Source organism: Taeniopygia guttata, chromosome 1A (genome assembly GCF_048771995.1).
Source record: "Taeniopygia guttata chromosome 1A, bTaeGut7.mat, whole genome shotgun sequence".
Lineage (NCBI taxonomy): Eukaryota > Metazoa > Chordata > Aves > Passeriformes > Estrildidae > Taeniopygia > Taeniopygia guttata.
In genome coordinates, this window is record NC_133025.1 from 48,742,840 (window position 1) to 48,768,637 (window position 25,798).

The following is a 25,798-nucleotide window of genomic DNA, read 5'->3' on the forward strand; positions in this document are numbered from 1 at the left end:
AGTGAAAAAAACTCATATCCATCTAGTCCACAAAATGAAAAGGAAATAGTCTTTGAAGGGTCATGCAAATGTACAGTCTTGCAAATGCATGAAATCAACAAGACCACTGAATTTTACACCTTTCAATGATTCAGCCAGACTAACATTCTACAAAGTATTTCTAAAGTAAATTTAGGACTTTTTAAAGTAGGGTAGAATAAGCTTTAATGTCCCTGGTTCAAATTTCTCCCTAAATACTTATGCCCCTCAAGTCTGCCATAAGACAGGAAAATTGAAAACACTCATCAATACTTCCACATCTGTAAGACTTCATATAAAGTTACCCATTATAAAGAACTCTGTCACAATTCACATGGACTACAACCACTGCCAACAATTCTCTAAAGTCAATACAAAATGGAAAGAGATCAAAAGACAATATTCTGAAAAGGCAGAAAGCCCTCAAATTGTGTGCCAATAGAACACCTGCATGAGAAGAAATGCTTTGTAAGCAAAGCCACAAATCAATTTCCCTGAGTGTCATTCATATTATAGTGGGACTATACAACATAAGCTCCCAAATGCAGAACCACTTTTTCAATCTTCAAGCAAATATCTGCTTTTTTGCCTGCTTTGCCAAGTAGTATAAATTGCTGTAATCAACTGAAGAAGAGATGCTACTGGTTGAGAAAAAACTAATGAGAAAATACTTACGAAGAAGAAAGAACCTTTAAAAGAATGGAAAAGATGAGTTTTTAAACCGAATGTTTTCTTAAGACTGAAGGGTTTTTTTCCTTTATAAATGACACACACCTGTTCACTGCAGTGACATGCTATTCCAGTACACTTTCTCCACATGAACTCTGCATATGAAAAGACTGCATCAAAGAACATATGGTGACAGTTCTTGTAGATCTCAAAGCCACCTTGGCACATGATGGTATTTTCCAAGAGAAAGAAAATACATCACTGTGTTAACCTTCTCTTTGTGATTGAAAAGCACTTCAGGATATTCTGACATTAGAAAACAGAGAGTCATCTTTCAGTTCAGCATCTATATTTTAGCAGTCTTCACTATGGATAAGTAGGTTTCAAATGAGCAATTCATCTTGCCTCTGTAGAAAACAGTATATCGAATTGGCAGAATCCTGAACTTGATCCTGAATGTCTTTTAAAATGTCCAAGAACCTAGACTATCAACAGCATTCCTTTACAATACTTCTAGTAGTACTGTCTAATTCCATGTTCTTTTTTGCGAAGTCCTCAACAATTTTACCTTATTTATAACTGCTTCTTCTATAGTGAACCCTGATAACATACTCTGTTACAATGCCTTGAAATTTTGAAATTTTATAAACTCACAAACAGGTTTGTTTGGGTTTTTTCCCTCCATGTAGAGAGGTCCAAGCATGTAGTATTTTGTAGGAAAGTATTTTAGGTTCTTTTCCTGGCCATAGTGTTGAAATTCCAGAGAGAAACTAACCCAGAATTTCAGCTTCCCTTGATTCCCTATGTTAATCTATACTTAAAACAAGAGGACTATATCATAACGCTTTTACAAATTTTTATAACACATAATTAAAAGGAATTCTAAGTAAATTAATTTTTTACTGAGAGGTTAATGGATTTTTATTTCAATACATGATATGCAAATATTTTGGATTTGAAATTATTCTCCTAAAGAGCTGCAGCTTTTTTCAGGTTAACTAAATGAAGCTAGCAGAGGATGGAGATGACATCAGTTTCTGTTGTGAAAAAGTCTTTGTCCTCCTAGTTCTTAAATTGCTACATTTTGGGAGAAGCATAAATTGTCTTGTTAGACAAAATGTCTCTCTACTTTTCAAAGACTATACAAGACACTTCATGCAAAGACTCCAGGAACTTAGTAGAGTTGCAAGTCAGCTTTACGAAGACTAGCTGCTCCTACAACGCATGTTCCAGAAAAATAATGGAAACAGAAATGCTGAAAGCTCCACGAGTAACTCACCAGAGGACATGAAAAATAAAATAACTAAATTAAAAAACCCCAAAGCCTACTGTCATAGATCCAATGGAGAAGCAACAGCCATATGACTAAACTGAAACATACTCAGAACTGTCAGGTACTCTCAGGAAAGTACACCGAGGTTGAAAGCTCACCTCTTGTAACAAGCCAAAATTTTCCAAGAGTGCAGAGATTCATAGTGCAGGGAATTATCATCTGAAAGCACCCTGTACCAGACCAGTACTAGACTGGAAAACCTAGATTTTTAGTATACAAAACATTAAAATGGCAGAACTATATATTTTTCCTCCTTTCCCTTCTACAACACTGAACCAAAACCATGATTCATAAATACCTTTCCGTAAGTGACTTTGATGAAAGTCCCTCACTCCCTCTGAATTCATAGGCTTTTCCTTTGAGACATGAAGGAACAACTAGGAGGAGAGCGGGAAATTCTACATTTAAGATGAGCATTTTAATTGCATTTTTTGATAAAGACGTTTTCTGCATAAGCTCAAAACTCCTGCCAGCATTGAAATAAATATAAAAGTACTTCAAATCAGGCATAAAGTTTTAGCTTTCTCCTGCAATATTTTACAGCAAAGGAACAACTAAGAAACCAAGTTTAAGTATTGCCTGTGCCAGTAATCCTTAACTGACGGATCAAAGCAGTTGAAATCAGTCACAAACAAGCAGTTCAGTGCTTGTTGATATCAGGGTAGCAAGGTTGTTAATGGAAAAAGCCTAGTAATTGTTAGTAGCTAATCAGCTACCACAATATATAAATATTAAAATCATAATCCAAATAATAGTAAAGGGTAAAAGGTTCCAAGCAGAAACACCAGTTTTCTTTTCCTCTTGTTGCAATGGAAAGGTAGCAGAGGCAGCAGAAGATTTCACTTTGGTATCAGGGAACCAGGATGACACAGTGCTTCCTGCCTCCCACTGGCAGCTCCACCAAACATGACTGGGGAGAACACCATTGAGGGTCTTGCTTGGATTCCCACTTCTGAAGAGGTCAATCTTACAAAATTCCCTTGGTTGTACCCCACTGCTGAGCCTTTACCACCTCATGGTGGCATTCAAAGCTCGGACTGAATGATCTTGAAGGTGTCTTTCAAATTTAACAATTCTATGATTCTTTTCTTTTTTTATTTTTTCAAAGGAAGAAAAGAGACCCTGAAAAGCCAGAAAAAAGACAGCCCACCCCAAACTATTCTAAAAAGTGAAAGGATACTTCACTGCATGATACTCACTAGAAAGTCATTTGGATAAAATAGACCGGATATTATTATCAAATAAAATTTCCACATCTGCCAAAACGAAATTAAGTTTTAAAATCCATATGCTCATTTGAAATAACTGACTTCTGCACAAGTTCCTTCCTCTCTGTATAGCACTAACATTAGGTAATTATTGGAATCAAGAGCATGCTATTGACAGGTGCCAGGCATCTTTACCATGCTGAGGCCATTTTAAAAGAAAGTGTATGCAAAATTGAGAACATGAGCAGAACTCAACAACCACAATATTAAAAAATTAAATTAATAATTAAATAAAAATGTATACATTAACAACAGTGGTAGAAATAAACACTAAAGTGGGAACTGAGTCCATCAATAAATGCCCTTAAGCTTAATTTCCAATGATTTGCCACTGAGTTTGCCATTCATTTAAAGAGCTTTACAACCATCTCACCAGATTGTTAGGAGTCAAGCAAGAAGATCATTGTTCATGATGTTTGACTGCAGGGCTTAAATTTTCTGATCATACCTTACATACTGTTAATTAGTTTGAAAGCCATAAATAGTTAGGCTTTAAAACTACTTACTTGGCTCTACATAAGGCATAATACAATTTTTTCTTCAAAACCGGAGGAAATCTCCTTTTATTGTGAAGTCTTGACCAGGACATCTCAAAATACTATATAGTCTAGGATACCAGAAAATCAGACTAATCTGAGTTATAGAACCAAACCAGTTCACAAGCATACAGCATAACATATCATTTGGTTTCCACTCAATGATAGAATCTGCATGTAAAACTTTTTAGGTTATTTTCAGGCTGGTACGATAAAAAAATTAATTCTTGCAGTATCCAAATCTTTATATCCTGATATTCATGGTATCTCCACAGAAGATGATTTTGCTCTCCTCTCTTTCAGAACACTTCATTCAAGTATACTTCATACTTTTTTGCCTGAAAAAGTTGGGAGTGGGTGGGGAGCGATGGGAAGATGAAAAAAACTGAACTACATTACTGAATATCTTATAAAGGTATTTCATAGGAAAATGTATCTCTATGAAAATGGGTCCTGGATCATGTAAACATTTGTAAATTGAGAGAAATTTCAATTATACTAGACAACATAGTGAAATGTATTTTGCCTAAAATTTTCTAGGACAAAGCTTCAACTGTTATAGATACAAAACTCTTCTGAGACAAGGACAGAGAGGATGATCATTTACTGATTGAAGAAACACTGAAAAACGGACTTTAGTGAGTAGTCCTGTACATCATAGAATGGGGAGAAGGACTAGATGTAGTCATTACTTTTTTGCTTAATATACACTGATCCTATATAGTCCTTTATTAATAATACTAAATACCAGATGCACAATTCCTGATCTCCCACATTCTCTAATTGTTTCAAAACAATACTTCATACACATTTAGGTATTCAAAGTCAGTATGAAGAATTTGGTTTTAAATTTAAGCTCATTCAATTTTTGGAGCACATATACAATCTTCACCATTATATCCAGAATTAAGTATGCCAAAGAAAAGCATACCCTTAATTGGAGGAAAAGACAGTCACTTCAGTCTACTTCCTGCCACACAGACAAAAAAAGAAGAAAGCTGTGTATCCATATATATATATATACAGGCACCTGTTTGTATACACATAAATGCGTGTTCACATACACAAATATCCTCTGTGCGATGAAAAGACACCAATAACTGTTCTATAATCAGTAATTAATTGCACCGTGATGTCTCCTCTCTCATGTTTATTCCCCACTGAAACCTGTAATCACATCCTTGTCAAAAGATGCATTCAATAGCCTGGATTGCTGCAAGTACATCCAGTGATATGTTCTCATTTTTCAGCTCCTAATCTAGAGCCAACCTTCCTTCAAAGCTATTTAAAATTAACACAGCTCCTGAAGTACCTGTAGCACAGTTGCCAAGTTCTTTCTCTAATAATTATTTACTTCCTAACTTGGTGCTTACAGCTAAAAAAAGTTTTGCCTTAGATCCTAAAACAATGAAAACACCTCTCCAAATGTCTACCTAGGAAACAGATTTTAACTTTAATTTTCTAGTGTTTTAATTTCTCAGTCTCTCTCTTACACAAAGCTACAAGCAAACTAAAAATGATCCAGATTTTTGTGAAATGTAGGGAGTATGTTTTAAACACAGATCAGTTGCAATGTTGACACTAACTCACTGAGAAGTAGGACTATAAATTGTATTTATAAACCTTCAGAAGAGTATGACAATGACTATGTCATTATGAAAACTAAAGTAATTCACATATTAACATGTACATCTTCAGGAAGAAGGCAAAAAGCAGGATACAGCATTGTGTTCAACAGAACACTTCACATGCTCCTGTCCCAACAAGGTATGCTGAGAATCAGAGGTGCAATCAAAAGCAACACACATTCCAGTCTCCCAACACAGCACACACTGGCAAGTATAAGGAAACAAGAAGCAGCACACCTTCAATATAAGTCAGTCAGCAATCCACAGACACCAACACCTGCACCTAAGGGCCCACATGTCTAATTCCTTAAGTTAATTCAAAGGGTGGGTGGGTAGGTAGGAAACAAAGTCCTATCACAAATTAAATACAACCATCTTTTTGCAGGTTTTCTCTTTCCTTCCTGGAAGTGCTTGAAAACACATGTTCCAATCCTTAGTGGGTGGCAAAACCCCTGTCTTTCCAAAGGTTTTATAAAGTTTAATTTCTTAAGTATCTCCGTGACAATAAATAATAAGCATCTACATGAAGGTATTTATTAAAAATACCACCAGTCAATGTTCACTCCATGTACTCCCCTGCCCCCATTTCAGCCAAACAAGCTCTTCTTCCTCCAAAACACAGTGGCATTTACCTCACTGACCTTGGGACTGCCTTCCTCCAGTATTTCTCCCTCATCAGTTTGCATGGGAACAGGATCTGTGCAAAGCTCTGCAGAAATGCAAAATACTGCCTAAAAGATAAACAACAAAGATATATTTTAAAAACAATTCTTTTTCTTTAACAATGTTATGTGAGACTGCAGTACACATAAACAACAATTCTAGGCTATGACCTTTAATGATGCCATTCTGCACATATTTGCTGAAATAATGTTTCACACAAACAAGAACTGTTATTCAGGATAAGACAAAACTACCTAATTAAAAGAAAAAAATCCACTTAACAGGAATATACTTTCTTTTTAACTTTAAAGTGGCATTGCTGAGTATTTAATGTAGTCACTGATTTTACTCATTAAAGTCACAGTCAGCAAAGAACAATCACACAGACCAGAGCTGAGCAATTCTTCCTTACTAGGAAATAGCTTATGTGCAAATATAAGCCTTAAAGACACAGCTTAAAGCCAAACTAAAGGTTATTAGTTTGAAAAATTGTTAAGACTTCCAGTGATCTCACAGTACCTCTGAAGTCTTACTCTTGGGATTTTTTTCTTTACTTCATTTTAATAATAAATACATTCTAGAATCAAAATGGTTCAGGGAACAGATAAAGTCATTCACATTCAGGTTGGCATTTCCAATTTAACCCAGGTCAAATGATCCCAGTGTTTCCAATACTCAACACTAGTAAGTAATCTATTTTCAAGTTTGTTTGACAGTATCTGTGCATTTCCAACTGAACAAAATCCAAAATCTGCACCCCAAACTCCAATCTTCAAATTGTAATGTAAGTTATGGAAGGATGCAATACAATTAGGGAGATTTTGGTGTGTAAGATTATAATGTCTACTACTCCAGAGGATGAGGCATCTTTCAGAGGTAATGGATCAAATTAATCAATTTAAGAGTTCAGATGCACTAGTATAAATTCAGCAGGCATCTCGCACACTTAAAATGCAAGACATAAGCCATGGCCAGATCTCTAACATTCCAGGTATATGGAGAGTAAGGGCTCACACTGAATACACTGAGTTAAGAATTCTCTTAAAGCCAAGAGCTGTTAGCATTTAACAGTTGTCCCTCTCAAGATTATGTAACTCTTCAGCTGCACCAGCATTTAACATCCATTTCAAGTCTCTCTACTTCTGCACCTCGGCTACAGAACTGCTGACTGTCACATTCACAGCAGCAATTCCAAGCCTGGAAACTGACAACAGAAAGCTCCTAAATGATGCACCTCCTTCACTTCCTTGCTAATGCCTGTTCAGAGTGTAAGGTGTCTGCACTCCAACCTCCTTTGTTATGTTGTACATAGGTAAAACAACATCTGTCATGGCTGACTCAAGGAGTGAAGAATACGTTCTACTAACATTAAAGGCCTGAAGCTACAAAAGGTTACATACAACTTAATAACTCTTACAACCAACAAGCTGTTACATTCAGTAATATCATACACTCTAGTGCAAGGCACAACAGCTGTAAAGACTTAGAGCATAGTAATTTCCTTTTTTGGGAAAAGAAGGAATGAGGAGAAAAGCAAACTCTTACCCAAATCCTCACTTAAACATTCTGCCTTCACCACATAACCAAAAATCAGAGGTATCAAATGCTAAGAATGACATCTATGCCAAGATTCTCTTGCCTATAACAAATATTTCTAGCGTTTTGTTCTGCACCCACAGTGGAGGAGGCCAGGCTGGGTAGTCCCTGTCCATGGTACTTCTTTGCCATGCTCATTTTCTGAAACCCACTCCAAAACTTCCAGAGCTAGAAGTTTTGGAACATGATTTTGCAGTATCAGAGTCAAGTCATTGGGAAGCTCCTGAGATTTTTGTTAGACAGACAGTCTGATGTCTAACAGCCAAAACAGCTTTGGCCAGAAGGATTCCTGTGGCACTTACCTGGCCTTGAAGTCAGAGAAATAAGCAAGAATGAACTTGAGCTACAGAAGCATTTAAAAAAGCTTACATATAAAACAAGACCAGAAAAGGTCAGACCAAGAGCACTGCAAGGGGAAATCACTTTTCATTCAGAGTGCTGGAAGAACTCAAACATAAGCCTTTCAAAAACGGATGTGTTTTATCTTCTGAGATCCCTCACTACCAGAGGAATTGGCAGTATTTGATTCCAGCTTTTATACACTACTCCTGGAAGACAAAAAAAACCTACCAACCAGTGCATCAAAGGAGAAAAGGTCAGTAGAACTAGGAAAGTTTAAAAAAATGGAAAGGCTACAAGAACAAAGAAAAGCGAGCTCTTCCACAGGCAACAGATTAAATGCACTGGAACTATCCAGAACACAGAGATTAGTGTAGGAAATTGAATAAATAAACTGTTTTCCTTCTTCACTGTGTTTTCTTTTTTCTAGAATTTCTATTTTCTCTCTTAATTTATCCATAATTAATGTTTTATTTGCTTTAACATTTTAAAAAGACGTCATATGTCATACAAACGGTGAACTCACTCACATGGGATGGTAAAAAGGTAGAAGTTCTGAAAGGCTCAGTAATTTACTAGTAAACTTCACAAGGGAAAAAGAAAATCCACCAACAAAAACTTTAAGTGGTGCTGGAAGATCCTAAGCCATAGACTACAAAAGGTGTTGCAAGAGGATATTTTGCTGAACACTGTCCTTTTGTTGTTTGGTTTGGGTTTCTTTTATACTTTATTGCATTTGCTTCTGGGTTCTTTCAGGAGACCAAATATCTTGCAATAAACTATGAGCCCAATTCAATAATTTTTATGTTATTTTGCCTACATGAATCATTGATTCCCTTAGCCACTGGCACAAGAATGCTGCAATGCAAGTTTTTTTATTGCCAAAAAGAGACATTTCAAGATTTCTGAATCCATGGGACACTACCTCTCTGGCAGGCTTTTGTAGTAGTCACAACTGAGGGTGACTTCTTATTGCCAGCACATGAAGAAATAACATAATTACTGCATGTTACAGACATCACTTGTTCAGCTCACCAGTTTCTGACCAGAATCCTAAAAGGTCATTTATTTTATATACGGAGGATACAAGAAAAGTAAGAATTTGTACAAGCATCCTATAGGATCAGGCAAATGCCAAAAGCCTAAAGGCATTTGTTTACTTATCTTCAGTAATTAATGTGATATGTCAAGTTCCCAGGTGATAAAAAGGAAGTTTATAGACAGTCTATTTAGATTTTCAGATCCTACCCCTATCAAGAAAGTCACTCCTGGAAAAGATCAAAAGTAAGATAATCCTCTTCCACCCTTGAACATATCCACCCAAACTACTTGAAATGTGACTGAAATCCCTCAATTTTTTATTCACCTGATATCCTTCAGAAAAAACTGGAGTAAGGTAACACCAAGGAAGGCCTGACAAATAGCAATGCACTGGTATGCCCACATATGATGCAGCAAATGCACATCTAAACTTAGGAACAACTTTTATTTAACTTTTTAAAATGTAATACAGTGATGAGAATCTGTTCTTAAAGGTAAAAGCATCCATTAATATGAACCAGTTGGATTTCTTACCAACTTTAATGCCTACTACAATACTGTCCTGCCATTAAACAGTACGGTTTGGGGACAATTCAGTTTGATATTTAGTCCTATTTTTGCTCCATCTCTTTCTGCAGCAAAGATGTACTAATTTTGTTTACTGGAATCAACATGACAGATGCAGCTACCAGCCACTCAGTGTAAGCAGAACAGTGCAGTGTCTTTACGGATACCATCTCCGCACTACTGCATTCTAACACACTCTGCAAGCAAAACCTGAAAAAATTTTTGAACAAAATTTCCATATACTTATAAATCCCTGAAAAGCAATACCAGTGAACAAGGTACTTCCTTCTAGGCCTAATTTTCACTCCACATAGGTAGGTCCAGCATGGAAAAATACACGGTCCTCAATAGCAAGAGAGAGCTGGAATTCCAATGGTTTCAAAGTTGGTTTCATCAAACAGGCATCACTGGGACTAAGCAACCTGTCTAATTCAAGGGTCTTTTTTGCAGCCAAACTTTTTTTTTTTAGATTGGCAGCAAAAATCAAATATAGACTAAAGAGAAAATCTTTTCTTCATCTGATAATGAAGGAAAAACTACTTCAAGCTTCTAAAGAGTGCAGCTGCAAGAGAGGCACTTATTAATGTACAACCAATCGCGATTCCTGTGAATTCCCAAGTCTAAATTGGATATGGCCCACTAGAAACACCCTGAAGGACAGAAAGGCTGCAACAAATGTAACCATTACAGACATAAAGCAAAAATTGAAGGTAGGTCCCAAACTCTCTCACAAAGCAAAACAGGCCCACAAGTGCTCTTCCAAGGCAGTGATGTCGTATACATGGCATATTGAAACAAGAGCAGTTAGAACAAGGCACTACTTGACCAAACAGTGTCTTGAATAAGACTGTGCTTATTTGACACAATTGTATTGACACACCATCACTGTCACCAGCCTCTAGGTACAGACAAAATATTAATTTTTAACACACAATCCAGCTATATTGTATTTAATTGCTAAAGCATTGTATTACATACAAACCCACAGGAAATAACACATTAGAAAGCACATTAATACAGATCTACATCCTACAGTATCTTAAGAACCAGCATAGGCTATTGTTCTTCTCACCGCCAACTTTCAAGATCACAATACTGAGCTTTGGTTGATTTTTACCTGTGACAGTTTCCAAGGGCTGCCAAAGCCCACAAGGATCCGTACTGGCTACATTCAGTGCAAAAACAAAACCCTAAAAGGAGACAAAAAAAAAAAAAATTAAAACATCAACCAACCGTGGTCATTAGTAAATTAAAAACAAATATAAAAACAAAGCACATCTGCCTCCAAAGCTCAGGAAACCTAGGTGCACAGAAGTTAAAGGAATAGGCTGCCACCAAGAAAATATTTTGTTAAAATTCTCCCCACAACCTCCCATCCAAATCTGGAAAAACAGTAAACACTGGTAGCATGTGTGAGAGAATCTCCTAGTGACTATGAGATACAACAGAACAGCAGGAGGCTCTAGAAACATAATTTCTATTCACAACTGGAAAAAACATGGGGTGAAGCTGTACAGGAACTTGTACAGCAACTGAGAGAACACACACAAGCGTGTTTCCTTGCAGACAAGGGAAGAGATTATGTAATCCTACAAAAACTCCTAAATAGTAAATGTTATGTGTAAAAATGAATCCCAACCTACCAATTGTCAGGTAATATTCCTATTTTGAAATAGTAACATAACAGCACTGCAATGGCTTACAATAATTTCCATTTCAAATCATACATAATCTGTCTAAACCATAGCTAGTACTAAATACTTCAGTTTTGGTTTTGCAAAACATAACCAACTTCCAGGAATCAAAAGAAGTCCAGAACCATCAGCTTACCACTATACATCCAAGTTAACATCACTAAAATCTAAATTATTCCAGTTGCCATTATTACGGTTTATTGTAAGGGATATGAACTAGTGACACTTTTCTAAATTCTCTGCATCATTTTGTTGGCTACTACTCCTTAATGTACAGCATTATTTAGGAACAAAGCGTTCCTGTCATTGGACTAACTGCCATAAACAATGTATTTTTTTCCCTCGTCTTCTAGCATTAACTAAGAGCTGTCTGGGCATGATTTCCATTCAAACAATTTCTGACTAGAAAATACATTTGGTGATAAAAGGGAGTCTTACCTGCCACTGTGGTTTACCTTTCCCTTTGCTTAGTGAGTAAATGCTTTACAGATGCAAACTTAAATTTTGAACTTGGTTCTGATTTATGCTGTGGGGTGATTCTGATAAAGCAACCACGAGCACACTCTGCTCAAAAGGTCTCAAGCTGTCTCAAAACATCATCTTAAAAAAAATCAGCTGCTGTCGTAAATAAACAAAAACATCACATACTCAATTAGGATATGGGAAGTTGGCTTTAAGTCATTCACAACTTCAAAACAACACAGAAATAGTTAATGGTTTTTCATCTACAGCACAGCAGCAGCGTAAGTCATGATTTACTATAAAAATTACCCAGGATAACCCACGTCTCACTGTGATGATAACTGTCCACTTCACTTTTCAAGGTTGAAGATGGAAACATAACTTGTAACCAAATAATTTGGTACTACTGGTATTTGAGAAGAGGATTTGCAACCTCTTTATTTCACACGGTTTAAAACAATCTCTTTGCATTACTTAGGTGGAAGGAAATCCAGGAAGGATTAGTACTTCAAGGAAAAACGAACTAAAGATATCACTTTAAACAAAGCAGTAGGGAGGAATAGGAAAAGGCAGAAATCCTCAATCTCTCATGGAAAAAAATCCAGAGGAATATTCAGGAAGGGCAGTCACACATCCCACAAAATCACTGTGATGTTCTGAAGCAAAACATGACATGAGAAAAGGTGTCCATTATGCTTAATTTAGCATTGGCTGCACAACTTCATATTTTGTTCTGTATATAATTCTTTGCACTGATGTTTTTGGTAACATATGGTAAATGTTTCAGCTGTTCATGTACAATGACACAAGTACTTTTAACAAGATAAATAGCAGTAACTTGGAATAGATATCATATACATTACTCTGTACTGCTCTTCTAAAGTAACATGAAAACAGAAGGACCAAAAAGAAGTTAAAGACAACCTATGAACAAAACATAAGTCTCACTTCACAGCACTTAAGTCTTTTTACATGAACAACTCAAATACAAACCATTTCATAAAACAGAGTGCTTCTGAAGATGTCAGGGGGACATCTAAAAAAACCACAGACAACTATACAACATGATCTGCTCAAGAAAATCCAATCATTAATGAATTTGTGGTTTTTCTCATTAAAGAATGTCACCCTTTTTGATTCATCCTTAACAGAGACATGTGAAACGTACAAAGGTATACTTCTCAAATGGTCCTAAATCAGACTCAATTTAGAAAATCCTGGCTCTAGCCTTTGAGTCTAAAGACAGTCTTGAAACATAAAGACAATACATAATCATTACCTTCCCAGTGTGCAAAACCATTGATGTAAACAATATTTAAGGTGCTAAATGTTTCTCCTCCCAGTAAAGGAAAAGTCCACGGAAAAGCTTATTTAAAAAAATGTTTTGTTTACACATTTTGCCACTTTCTACTGTACAAAGCAGCACAAACCCCACTTCTTTTCTGCTCATACCGATTGGGCTAAATAATCCATTAAAGGTTACAGTGAACATAAAAGGTATTTGTCCTCACTTTGCTACAGCAACCTATTGTGCGTTACATAACACTACACATCACTTCTCAACTGTAATCAAGACAACATCCCAACTATAATCAGCAAAAGGCTGTCAAGTGGTTAAGTTTTCCAAAGTCCTTTGTGCTTTGTTCCACCCTGTATTTTCACTGTGACTGAAGCATATATACACACGTACATATACACAGATATGTGTGTAGATACAATATACGTGTATGTAACAAAACAACCTCATTATTATTTCTACTTTTTCTCTTCAAGACCTTCAACACTCTACACCACAACGTTCATGGAAACTACCAAACTGAGGTTATTTGGAGTAGTGTATCTTAACTGTCTGACAGCATCTTCTGGACAACCAGCATCACAGTTAAGAGTTGTTATAAATGAAAATTTGTCCAGCCAAATTAAAATGAAAAATAAAATATTTGTTTTGCCAGCCACAAGGAAAGAACAGAGTCGAGCCCGGGGTCGGCACTGGGTGTGTCACAAAGTAGTCAGCCTCAGCAGAGGGTCCCTCTATGCCCACACACCACCTTTTTGGAACAGACGGCTTTTATAGGGAAAATTCCACCCGAGGCCAGGGTTTCCGCAATCAGTCCTTTTCTTCCCATTCAGAGTCACAAACGTTGAAGAAATTTCTTTTCTTGGCGTTGGGGTGGAACAATCTAGTGTCGGGTGTTGATGAATCTCCTGATGTAGTTACGGGGATCAGGCATTCATATGCATCGGTCCGGAGGATTTTCATGGTATCAGTCTCGGGTCGTTGACGCGACGATCAGCGCCCGGGCTCCCCGTGTGGCTTCAAGATACAGCCCATCTCCGGACAATCCACAGACATTTGCTTGCAAATGAGGTTTTAACGTAGACTGAGTTTTACCTGTGTGGGGGCAGCTTCTAATGCAGACGTGTGTTTCCCAAAAAAATACTAAATATTACATATACCATATTATAATAGGCGCGAATTACATTCACTACACATAAGAAAGTTATGGTGGTACCTAGAGCAGCAAGGAATTAAAACATCGTGAGTTGAGAATACCAGCTGCTTTTTACACTCCACATCAAAGTTTAACTCACTCAAGAGATTTTTTTGCAAAGTTGGAAACAAACTATCACTTAAAAAAAAAAACAAACCAACCATTCTTTTCAATTGTTCATATCTGGTTCTATTAGGTCTTGCAAATTATGGGTTTCAGGCACAGAAAAGGACTAGTCACACTGCTAATGCTGCCATTACTTGTAACAGTAGCAATGCCGGGAATCCCAGTGGCACAAAAGCATTCATTACCATAAGTATCACAACTATCATGGCATTTAATGGTGCGCCAGTGGCAAAAATGGCCCACAATCAACATGCTCAAAATGCCAGCAATCCCTGTATACCAGCATCCCAAGGATTCAACACTGCTGGAGCAGTGGACCGGAGTTTTCTAAGGAGAGGTGAAGAGTGGATGTTATACTAGACCAGAAACATGAAGCATTTTTTTCCATCTTAAGCAAAACGTTGTGATGAGTGAGAAGCCTGCTTCTCAACAGCTCAGCTTTAAACCTGAAAGCTATAAATAACTCCTTTACTGCTGATAATCCCAACAGAATCATCCTGTCAGATTATTCATACCACTAAAATCAACTCAAGATCGAAGGTTTCCTTTCGAAACACCAGTAACACTCATCAAGTCCCATACAGCAGCATGTTTATCAAACCCAGCAGCAGTAACTAAATTAAAACTGATAAGGTGGTAAGCAGCCGTGTGCAGGGGAAGGGGGGAGCGCTGCTTATTGACAGCAGCAATTACAAGAGCTAAAGCCAACATTACTAAAAATCATTCACGTGCAGGACAGGATTGGAAGATACCGTGCCTTTCAAACTATCTAGTTCTTCCAATCTTCCTGTATGCAATTGGAAGAGTATCAAAGTTTCCTGTGTTAAACTATCCTTTTGCTTTGTTTGCTTTTACAGTAAGAGCTGTGTTGTTAAGGAATTCACACTGGCATGGCAATACTGGTGCTAAGTCCTCCAGCAGCCATGAAGGCAGACAGGCATCCCCTGCTGCCCAGAAAGGCTCTAGGTCTCGCACTGCACCCTGTAATGCAGCCTCAGGCAGAAGATTATGGTCAGGCTGAGCCAGGACACAGCCAGGAGGAAGGCCAGGGGAGTGTGACAGAGAATGAAGCTTAAGTCACAATCTGCTTTTTCTGATTTTTAAATTTACTTTCAGCTTACACCCTGAAATTTTCCAAAATAATGTTCCATATTTACCTCACATCTAATGATTAATAAGAGAGAGGTTCTCTTATACAAGGACATTTTGACTTCTCACTAACATGGTTATACATGCAGAGAAGTCCAAGATCTTAGCACTATTATTGTCAAAGAAAACAAATGCAGAGTTGTTAAGCAAATAATTCTAAACTATAATTGCAAACCAACTTTGAACAGAGCCAGCTGCCAAGTAGAACTTCATCAATATTTATAGCATGACATCAGTCTGAATTGTACTTTTCAGCTATTTCAGCACCTAAGAAAGGAACAGGAAACTAATTTTCAAAAATCTGCTTTATAGTCAACAAAGCTTTTTCTTCAAATAAATGAGGCAACACACTCATTTTTGTGGCTAATTTATAAATTTAAAAACACAATGCAAATTATTACTGATACAATGCTAGTCCTCAACACTGCAATCTTTGCTGAACATGTTTAGTTAGTACTACTGAATTTGGAACTATGTGCAAGAAAAGCTTCAGACCTGCTCAACTACATGTGAGGCTGGGGCCCTAAAGGTTCAGCCTTTTGGCATAAAAAGAGCTCTTCAACTTTCTCATCTTATTTCTTCTGAAAGTGGTATTTAAAAGAAAAGTAACGCAGTTTACTATTGCAACCAAAAACATCTGCGTTTAGGCTACTACTTGAACTACATGACAACTGATTTTCACTGTCAAGCTCTCAGACCACATTTAAAAACCCAACTCTAGAAATTTGCTCCTAGTTTTGAACGTTCTTCACTTGCATGTTACTTCTTGTTTATCTTTTATTAAATATGAAAATGCAGTAACACAAAAACTCAATTATTTTTTGTCCAAACTTTGTAAGACTAAAATTACTTTCAGTTTATTTACGTACCCAGCTGTGGCAGGGGTGAGATAAGCTGATATACAGTATCCATACACAAGGCAGTGCCAGTTTATCTAGTTACCTTCAACTGGTGAAAGCAACATTTTCCAGCATTGGTTAAGTACAGGGTTAGGGCTGGAGAGGGAACGGACTAATTATGTCACTGTATTCTTGCCCTCAGGCCACCACAATGTAACACTGTCAGGAGCATTTTCCTTTGCTTATTAGACAATGTTAAAAAGTATTTGATACAATGGGACTTCTATCTGTTTTCTCCGCTGTCTAATTTAGTTTTCAATCAACAGGAAGCTTCTCTCAATATGAATCTATTTTCCACAATACATAAATTGCCACGGACAGGGAAGAGAAAGTTGGACTTTGAATATGAAAGAACCAGAACAGTAAACTTCCAACAAATGAAAGTATTATCAACCAGTTTTGGTTGTGCCTCTGAGTACCCTAAAAATTAAAAAGGCCAAGCAAATAAAATTATAGACAGCTAATCTACAACAACTATGGAGTTTAAAAAATATGTGGAAAAGCCTAGCTCTGCTAAATGGTACTTGAAAGGGGGAAGATGTATTTTATTGCAAAGTGAGTGCCATCAGAAACAAAAGAAAACTTCCCCTAAGCTTTTATTAAATATAGCAGAAACATTGAACACTAACTAAAATCTACACTTGTTCTTCTGGCTGCTACCACACCAGCTGCAGAAAGTAGACAAGCAGATCCTGAAGCACCTAAACATTTATCCAAGCAAAAAGCCCAGCTCCAATAATAAAAACTCAGTTTTAGCTTTACTATCCCACCTTGTCTTGAAGGCAAGGCTGAGCATGTATGAAATCACGAAAAAGACATTTATTATGAGGGGCAGGGAAATACTATAGCATTATAGGGAATAATAAATACAAGATCCATTTTAAATGTGAGAATCCATTTCAAATGTGAGAAAATGTTAAGTATTGATTTTTTTTGCAGTGTCAATGAAAAATCATACTAATCTTAATGAACAGTCACAAATAAGCACTGTTGCTTGACTCTCATTTTTGTTCTCTTCAAAAGAAGACTCATCTGCATTTTTAATTTGCCAGAATAGGCATCTGATACAACACAACTCAAACCTGATAATGCAGAATCTCAGCCATTTGACAAACAAAAACACTAAAAATTTAACCTTAAACAAAGTTTCCCCAGAATCAAAATATATATGGAACGATACAAATTTAAATTACAATGGCTGTAACAGTAAAATATCCTTCATAAACACACGTTGGTGCCAAAGCACTCTTTTTTTAGCTCCTTACTTGAAGCAGTCAAGTGGAACTTAAAAAACAAACAAAAACTCCAAAATAAAAGGCCCAAACATCGTTATCAGAATAAACACATTCCCAACACAGAGTGAAACTGCTATATTTACAGCAATGTAAGAATGCTGTTATAATAACACTGATACATCCAGGAAAAAAACTCAATACATAAAAATCCCAGAGAGGGTCACAAAGAAAGATACTAAACCCCATAAAAGTAGCTGAAAATGCTTTAAAGCAACTATTTAGAACAATATGTATTATGGCCTTCTCTCTTAAAGGGATTTTGGGCTGCTTCAGATCAAGGATGGATCGAAATTCGTTCTGAAATATATTTTGATCTTTGTAAGAACCTGGGGTGAGGGGACATATTCTCTTTCTCAGAGGCAATTTTTTAAAATCAAAATATTATCCTAATGCTTTTACCCAAGTTCCTCATAATTTCTCATGCTAGCTGTACCCTCTGATACTATTAACTTATGGTTTCTCAAGTCACAGTGTGCAAGCAACAGAAACCTCAGAGGTTTGAAATAGTGTTTCACTGTAAAGGTAAAGTATGTGAGTGTATAAGTGATTTAATCTTCTACAAAATCTACCTTCAAGAAAAGCTTTTAAATCACTAAGTTACTGTACTGCTGCATAAAAAGCAGAATATACTGTCAGCTGTAATAAGAAAATAAAATGTACTCTGTGGCACTTCCACCTCCTCCAGAAAGAGATATCTGATTATTTCTAACCCAAATGTCCCAGGAGAGAGCTAAAAGGTTCTCAAATGTCCAGGAGAAGAGCTGGACAACCTGGGTCTCTTCTGCTCCAAAGACACAGAAGTTCCTAACTAGACGACACTGACCCCAAAGTGCTGAGTAATTTGTATCTCTTCACTGTAAAAGCAGTGACACAAGAGGATCTCCTCCTATTATCATTGGTGAATCACCCTAAAGCCAAAATAGATTTAGTCCACAGTAGACTGGCAAGTCCCTGCAGAGTTCCTTCTATTCCCCAGAGATGGGTTTCCTATCGTGAGACTAATGCAGAGAGGTCACAGGGCCAGGGAAGTTGGTAATGAGATTGCCATGGAGCAGCCCAGCAGTTCCTCAGCTCTGACCATGTGAAGACCTAGCAGACCAACCCTAAAACAAGAAAGGCAGTAAACACCTTTCCAAACATTCAGCTTCTGCATTTAAAATCCTACATTTAATTGAACTAGTGAAATTCTCTCACCAAGTCTGCTTTTGCCATGTGAACAACACATCAGAGTACTGCAGGTACAACCAGTGTTTGTGGTAATAAAGAGGGACTCAAGTAGGGAAAAAAGCCCCTGCAACCCTAGGATACAAGATGATCAGAGGAACAGGAAGAAGCATTTCTAACAAGCAAAACAGAAGCTAGATTCTGAAAAAATCTTCAAACTTACCAGAAGAAAGCCAACAGTACTTGCAAAAACTGTGTTCTTTGTAGACTACTACCAAATAAAAGGGCATAAATTTCTCCTGTGACAGAACAGACTTTACTAATGAAAAACCCAATACACTACTGAAAAATTCTGCCAGGTTGTTTTTATTTATAGCACTTTTTATGACACTGTCAAGAGCTGTGATAAAAGTATAGAAATTAAATGCAAGTAAAAACATAAATGACTTTTACTTCATTACTCATTTAGATGGATTAGAGAACTTCCCCTCATAGAAGCAACTGATATCATTGTATCACCTTTTGACTAATCCTCTGTCAGGCTATCTAAAATTATCAACTCTTTGTTTTGCAACTCTGCTTCTTATAATTTCTTCTGCTAATCAGCTTTCCAGCCTCCCATCTTCTGTCTAACACGGTCAAAATATACCAACTTCCAGGTTATTTTTTACACATTTATTGTGACTAGTATTCTGTAGCATGCAGCACAAGTGCTACCTTATGATACCTCCCATTTCTCCTGACAAGCAGGATGTTGCTCCACAGATTAAAAGCTAAACTGACTAAGAGCTGCTTTCAGATCCATTTTACTTTTTTAAGTAGATATTTTTAAAAATTTAAAGTGTCTCAATAGAACATTAACTTGCTTCCCAGATTTTCTCACAGAGGAACTATAGAGTTTTTTTCTGATCCACAGACATTAAATCAGGAAATACATGCATGATATCCAATTTCAGAACTACTAAAGCTGGCAGGGCCCAGAAATGCAATCCGTACTGACTAGCTGAAACTGGAAAAGGTCATCTCCATAGCTCACTACATGGTAAACACGGAGAACATCCAAACTCCAACCACAACCCTTAGGCTGATGAAAACTTTAAAACCTCAGAACATTCCCCTACAACATGATGCTAACCATAATAAGTGCAAAAACACCCTCTCCCTCTAACCGCTATAAGAAAGCAAAGGGAAAAAACAAATTTAACATACTCACTGCCTACAGCTCTAAAGGAGAAAAAATAAGTGAATCCAACACCTTGCAGCAAAGCATGTTTACTTCTCGGAAGAAATAAAAATAATGAGTAGAAGTGCAACACAAAGAAGGCATGAAGAGAAGACAAATGTAAGAAAATATAAGAGTTTTATTATCTACTGAAAGGGACAGGGAACAGCAATCAGAATATCGTGATTACTCTCACCCCGGTCACCTCGCAAGCTGAAATACCAGCAGGCAACTACTTGTCTGACAGTGACAGCTGGCCCAAGTACCCAAAAGTGCCCCTATTTTTTATTAGCAGATAGTAGCCAGAAGTTAAGTTTGGATTCACAAGAAATTAACATAAATTCTTCAGTCCATATTCCACACTGTTTGCAGTTAAGAACAAGCACCTTATCGCATATGTTTTATCTGAAAATGGAGAAAGACAGTAAATGCTAAGCTAAGGAAGACTGTTAGCAAGAATACATATATTTTTTACCACAACTGGTCAAACTATTAGAAATGTATGTTACTGTTTACTGGGTTCTTGCAATTAGAATGGAAGACTGACATTCCCTTGCTATTCTTTCCCTAAGATAGTGAAACATTTCATGATTAAAATTTCTGAAAATGCAAGAAACAGACCATTAAAAGCAAATCCAGAGCTAATACATTTTATAAGCACTGAGGTAACAGAAAACTTTAAGCTTTAAAGAAAACCAATGGTACATACGTGCTACTATCAGGTATTTCCCTTCTTGATCTATGTGTTAAACACGTTTAATTTATTCCGTGAAAATAAACAATGCCAGTTCTTCACAAAAATGCATCTGCTGACCCCAATTACACACTGGTTAAGGCTGAATGAAAAATAAGAACTAATGATAAAGAGCTGAATAGCTGTAAGATGCTAGGTATGCTGTAAGTAGAAGTATTGCAGATTTCATGAATCTAATAGCAGCACTATGAGCAATGACTGACGAAAGCCATTGCAAAGAAACTGGAAAATTACTATTACTTGTTATTACTGCACAAAGCAGACAATATTTATGTATAAAGATGTCCAAGAAAATAAACACAATAATGGCGGTAAGTGACTAGAACAAACTGCATCCAAGCATTTTGCAGAAAATGGAAAATAGAGTAACCAAACCATTAAGCAACTATTAATAAACTCATTCAAGTCAATAACTAAGCTTCTTAGACTTATTCTATGATCTCCAGTTCATACTGCTTAATTGTAAATCCAATCTCTTCTGTGAGCAGAAATACACCAGCTTTACCGGAGGGGAAAAAAATAAACAAAAAAAACCTCAAAAATCCCAGAGAACAAACCCCATTTGAACATATTTTCAAATGACTAATTTTATAGCAGTCCTTCAGTTCTTTCCATCATTCTGGCTGCAGCTATTCATCCCACTGTTCAGGATGCAGCCATCTCTACATATGATTTTAATTATGCATTACTTCTGCAAAAAAAAAAAAATTTCTAATTTCTTACATGCTATGATAGGAGGCAGATTTAAGGTAAAATACAATACCTCAGAGCTACACAAAATTCTCTCCTAAAGCTTCCTCCTCTGAAGTCATCCTCCAACATCAAGTTTTAACGATGAAATAAGCATCACCAAGCAAAGCCATGACACACACTCAACCTAAATATTTTATTGGACTAGTCAATCACACAAACTCTGGCAGATTAAGCTTTGTCAAGACTTCTATATCCAAACGTTTGAACTTATTATTTAAATGAAAGTGTAGATCTCTAGCTAAATTTGCAGGTATACAGAAACCAGAATAATGCGTTAATTCAAAAGTCTGCCTAATCAAGAGACACTGACTGGTTTATCGTTACATTTTTACCAGTACTTCCATATTACAGGATTTAGGTGATTCCCTGTAAGCATCCCAATAACATTTTGCCCATCAGCCCACATGCAGTATAGCTAAACAAGATAAATGTCTAATGATGACCTCACCTACTCTCTACCAAGACAGATGTGCCTGTACCTTACTGCCCCAAAACCTCACAGGAGAAAGTATAACACACAGCTAACATCGCTCTGGGCTCCCTTCCCCCATCGCCAGCCTTAACTTTTTGCAGGGTGATTTCTTCGCTGAGGAATTGTCTTGTTACATCTGCAAGTCAGTAAAACTCAGGTGAAAAGTCACTCCTGCAAACCCCTCCCCCGAGATACATCGACCCAGCAGACCCTGCACTACCCACGGCTTCTGCAGAAAAACTGGAACTTTTAGCTCGGGGCCTTGGGTAATGCAGCAGATGAGAGCATTCACTCACATTTCAACAGCGCGCATTCCAAGGAATCTGCACCCTTAGAGAGTCACCACAGGAGAGGAGGGGATTGCTGAGCAACTTCACTGTGGGCAAACTAACTATACAGCTGCTTGAACTTGTGCACATATTTAATAACCCTATAAACCGAAGTTATCACCTCTACAACACTTGTAGCAGGAACTAATTTCCAAAATCCACTCATATGGATAGCGATATTACTGGAAAACACTAGAAACAGACCTTTCAAATACAGAGCTGTACAACCCCCAAAGACCGACTCACTATTTTGCACAAAAAGTCACACTTTTTGTAGAGGTTGTAAACGTGACGTTTGTTGACGTCAACGACAACGTCGTACCTTTTGCAGAGGTTGTAAACTGAACTCCAGCGAGTCATGATTTAAAAATAGTAATTAATGTATTGTAAAAACAACAAAAAGTTAACTTTACAAAGAGGTATTTTAACAAATGTTCATGAAGTTAGTGAAACGTTACCATAGAAAAACAAGTACTGTTTACATCAGTAAGCATCTCTGCTTTAGCTAGGAAAACACTTTGTGGAGTCTTCGGTTTATTCAACAAGCCTCAGCTGTATGCTGTAGTAGATCCCTCCTACATACACTTTCATAAAGCGGATCTGAGCTTGCAAGATACCACGCTGCAAGCAGCGCTTATCCACAGGCAGCGAAGCGTCTCCAGAAACAAACATTCCCTCATTTTGCTACAAACAGCTGGGGAAACTTTCCCCCTCAAGGACACACCTCTGAACACGGTCACTCTTCCCACCCCACCATCACATACACACACACACACAGAGACACACACATTTTAGTGGAACGTGATGCTTCACGTTCCACTCATCCAGCGCGGTTTGCAGCGGTACCAACGCAACCTCGGCTCTGTCCCCACACTAAAGCACTTTTATTCCCCATCCACACAAGGGCTCCTCGGAGTGTTTCCGCCGCCGTACCTCCTGCCCGGCCTGGGTGATCTGGCGGGAGGGCGGCTCTTCCCCGGGGCCCAGTGTGGAGCAGGAGGGGGCGGTGGGGGACACCGGGGCGCAGCCGCGGCGAACAGCGGCCGCACGTGAGGCGAGGAGGGGGCAGCGCTCGCCCGGCTGCGCCCCGGGACAGGCGCTCGGCGGGCTCGGGGCGGGAGCAGCAGCCGCTCCACCGCCGCCGGGGCAGCGCCCTTGAGCCGCCGCCGCTCGGGGCCCCTCCCGCCGGCCCGGCCCCCCCGTCCCTCCCCCGCCCCGCGGCACCGCGGCCCGGCGCCAGAGGCCCCTCAGAGGCGGCGCGAGGGTCCGCAAGGCGGGAAGGGCTCCCAGGGAGTCCCACGGCGGGAGCCGGGATGAGGAATAGGTGGGGGGCCCGTCCCGTACTCACCGCCGAGGCGCCGCCGCGGTGCGCTGAGCCCCCGTTCTTCTCAGTGCCGGGGGCGGCTCCGCCCGCCCGGGAAACACGAACCCCAGGAAGCAAAAGGCGAAGAAGCTGCGAAAAGCGTACCCCCCCCCGCTCCGCCGGCGCCGTCCAAAAAACACCACCGGGAGGGGAAAAAAAAAAACAAAACCAAACTTTCCTCGCCGCCGTCTCTCCCTCCCCCGAGGAGCACGAACCCAAACACACCGGGACACGCCCCCGCACCGCCCCTCGCACCGCCCATTGGACGGCGCCCCGCCGACCCCCACGCTGATTGGTCGTTCTACCCGCTCGTCTTCTCCTTCCGCTCCCCTTTCCGCCCCTTCACGCTGCCCATTGGGAAGAGTCTCGGGGACCTCTCCGTCCATTAGCCAGGACGCACATCAATCACACAGGAGCAACGCCCCTCGGCCCTTTTGATTGGGTTCTCGCGTCACTACACGCTCACTGATTGGCTGCATTTGCTGGCTGTCACCGGTTAGCGTTGCCCCCCTTCACATCTCTCACTGGCTCCCGCCCCTTCTTCCTCTGCCAGTTAGCTGCGAGATTTGCCCCTTAAATGGGGCACTCGCCCGCCCGCTTCTACTTGTCCCGCCCTTCCGCCCTACGGATTGGGTTGTGGGTCGCACCCTCCGACTCCATCAGAGAAGGAATGTACCCGTTACACCGTAACAGCGCGGAGACCCGCCCACCGAGCCGCGCTCCGCGGCTGTCGCTGGAACCCTCCTCAGCCGAGGCGAGGTTACGTCAGTTTGTGCACTCATGTGCCGGCCGCACGGGCGGGGCGCCGTGACGGGCACAGGCGATAGCGCGTATGGCCGCGGCTGCAGCCGATCAGCGGCGCCGCGACACGGCACCAGCGCCACACTGCCCGCCGCCCCAAGCGACATCTCCGCTTCGTCCCGCCCCCGCGCGACAGCTATTGGGCAGGATAGGTGTCAGTCATGCAGCTCGCGAAGCTCATTGGGCGTTAGCCGACGCCTGCGCAGCCAACCGAATACCACCCCACTATGTCACCCGCCGGATGACACAGCAACCGTGGGCTGGGGGGTGGGGAAAGGCAGAGCCGTGCCTATGATTGGTTGGTTTCACTGTCAATCTCCCTGGAAGGGAGCACGGTGGGCGGGGTGACGGCGCGTGCCTGCCGCGCCCCACGTGGCCCGAGCAGCTGCGCACGTGACGGGGGCCCGCGACCGGGAAAACTTGTGGAAAAGGCATTTAGGGTGACCACGGCGTCATTCCTAAATGTAATCGTTACAAACACACGCTGATCTTCATTATTCGTGGGGTGGACAGAGTCAGAAACTGCGGGGGGTGTGTGTGGGGGGTCGGTGCGAGGCTGAGGCAGGAGCGGGCCCGGGGACGCTTCCCCGGGAGGTGGTGTGATGTGAAGGACGGGATGAGCAGCCTCAGCCCTGGGCTGCAGAGAGGTGTGGGCAGCACTGCTGGATCGCAGAATGGGAAGGATAAAATGGGAGGTACATAAACAGGACCTGCATGGCACAAAGGATTAGCAGAGTGGAAGAGCAGGACCAGAGGATCATTGAGAAATTACTGGGAGGAGCACGTGGATAACAGAAGCCTGTGGAGGATAAACGGAGCAAGAGGTTCTCCTTGTACCTAATTTCTATGCTCAATCTCATTCTCCTTAATCTCCAGTAAATTTGAGGGCTGCTGTTCCATTGATGAGTGTCACTTCCTGACTTCGGCCAAGGCTGCAAGCCAGTGCAATGTTTCCATTTGATCTCCTTGAGAGAATCCTGTTACAACCTGATCAGCAGAGCAGCTGAAGGGATGTGATGTTCCTGTCACCTTAGCAAACAGGTCTGTGGGTGTTTGGTGAAAACGTTCTCTTGTCTTGGAAGAGCCACAGAGCCCTTCACAGGTTAGTCACCAGCAGGAGGGACAGCTGCCAGCACAGGAAAGCCGCGTGGGCTGGTGGCACACA

The 25,798-nt window shown here is 39.7% G+C and overlaps 1 protein-coding gene across 13 annotated transcripts in view; it reads right to left on the reverse strand.

Moving 5' to 3' along the window:
- The window catches only part of TNRC6B (trinucleotide repeat containing adaptor 6B), a 118,503-nt gene extending 94,460 nt beyond the window's left edge, over positions 1-24,043 (reverse strand). For 9 of the 13 annotated variants that reach the window (XM_072923377.1, XM_041713530.2, XM_072923385.1 and 6 more), the window contains exons 1-3: positions 23,818-23,956; positions 10,776-10,848; positions 6,085-6,183 (exon numbers count right to left, since the gene is read on the reverse strand). In XM_072923377.1, coding sequence (XP_072779478.1) covers positions 6,085-6,128 — 44 coding nt within the window. In that variant the 5' untranslated portion in view covers positions 6,129-6,183; positions 10,776-10,848; positions 23,818-23,956. Of the gene's footprint in view, positions 1-6,084; positions 6,184-10,775; positions 10,849-23,817 lie in introns of all 13 variants that reach the window. The other 4 variants (XM_072923378.1, XM_072923375.1, XM_041713527.2 and 1 more) reach the window with 3 other exon arrangements.
- Positions 24,044-25,798: the final 1,755 nt, after the last annotated feature.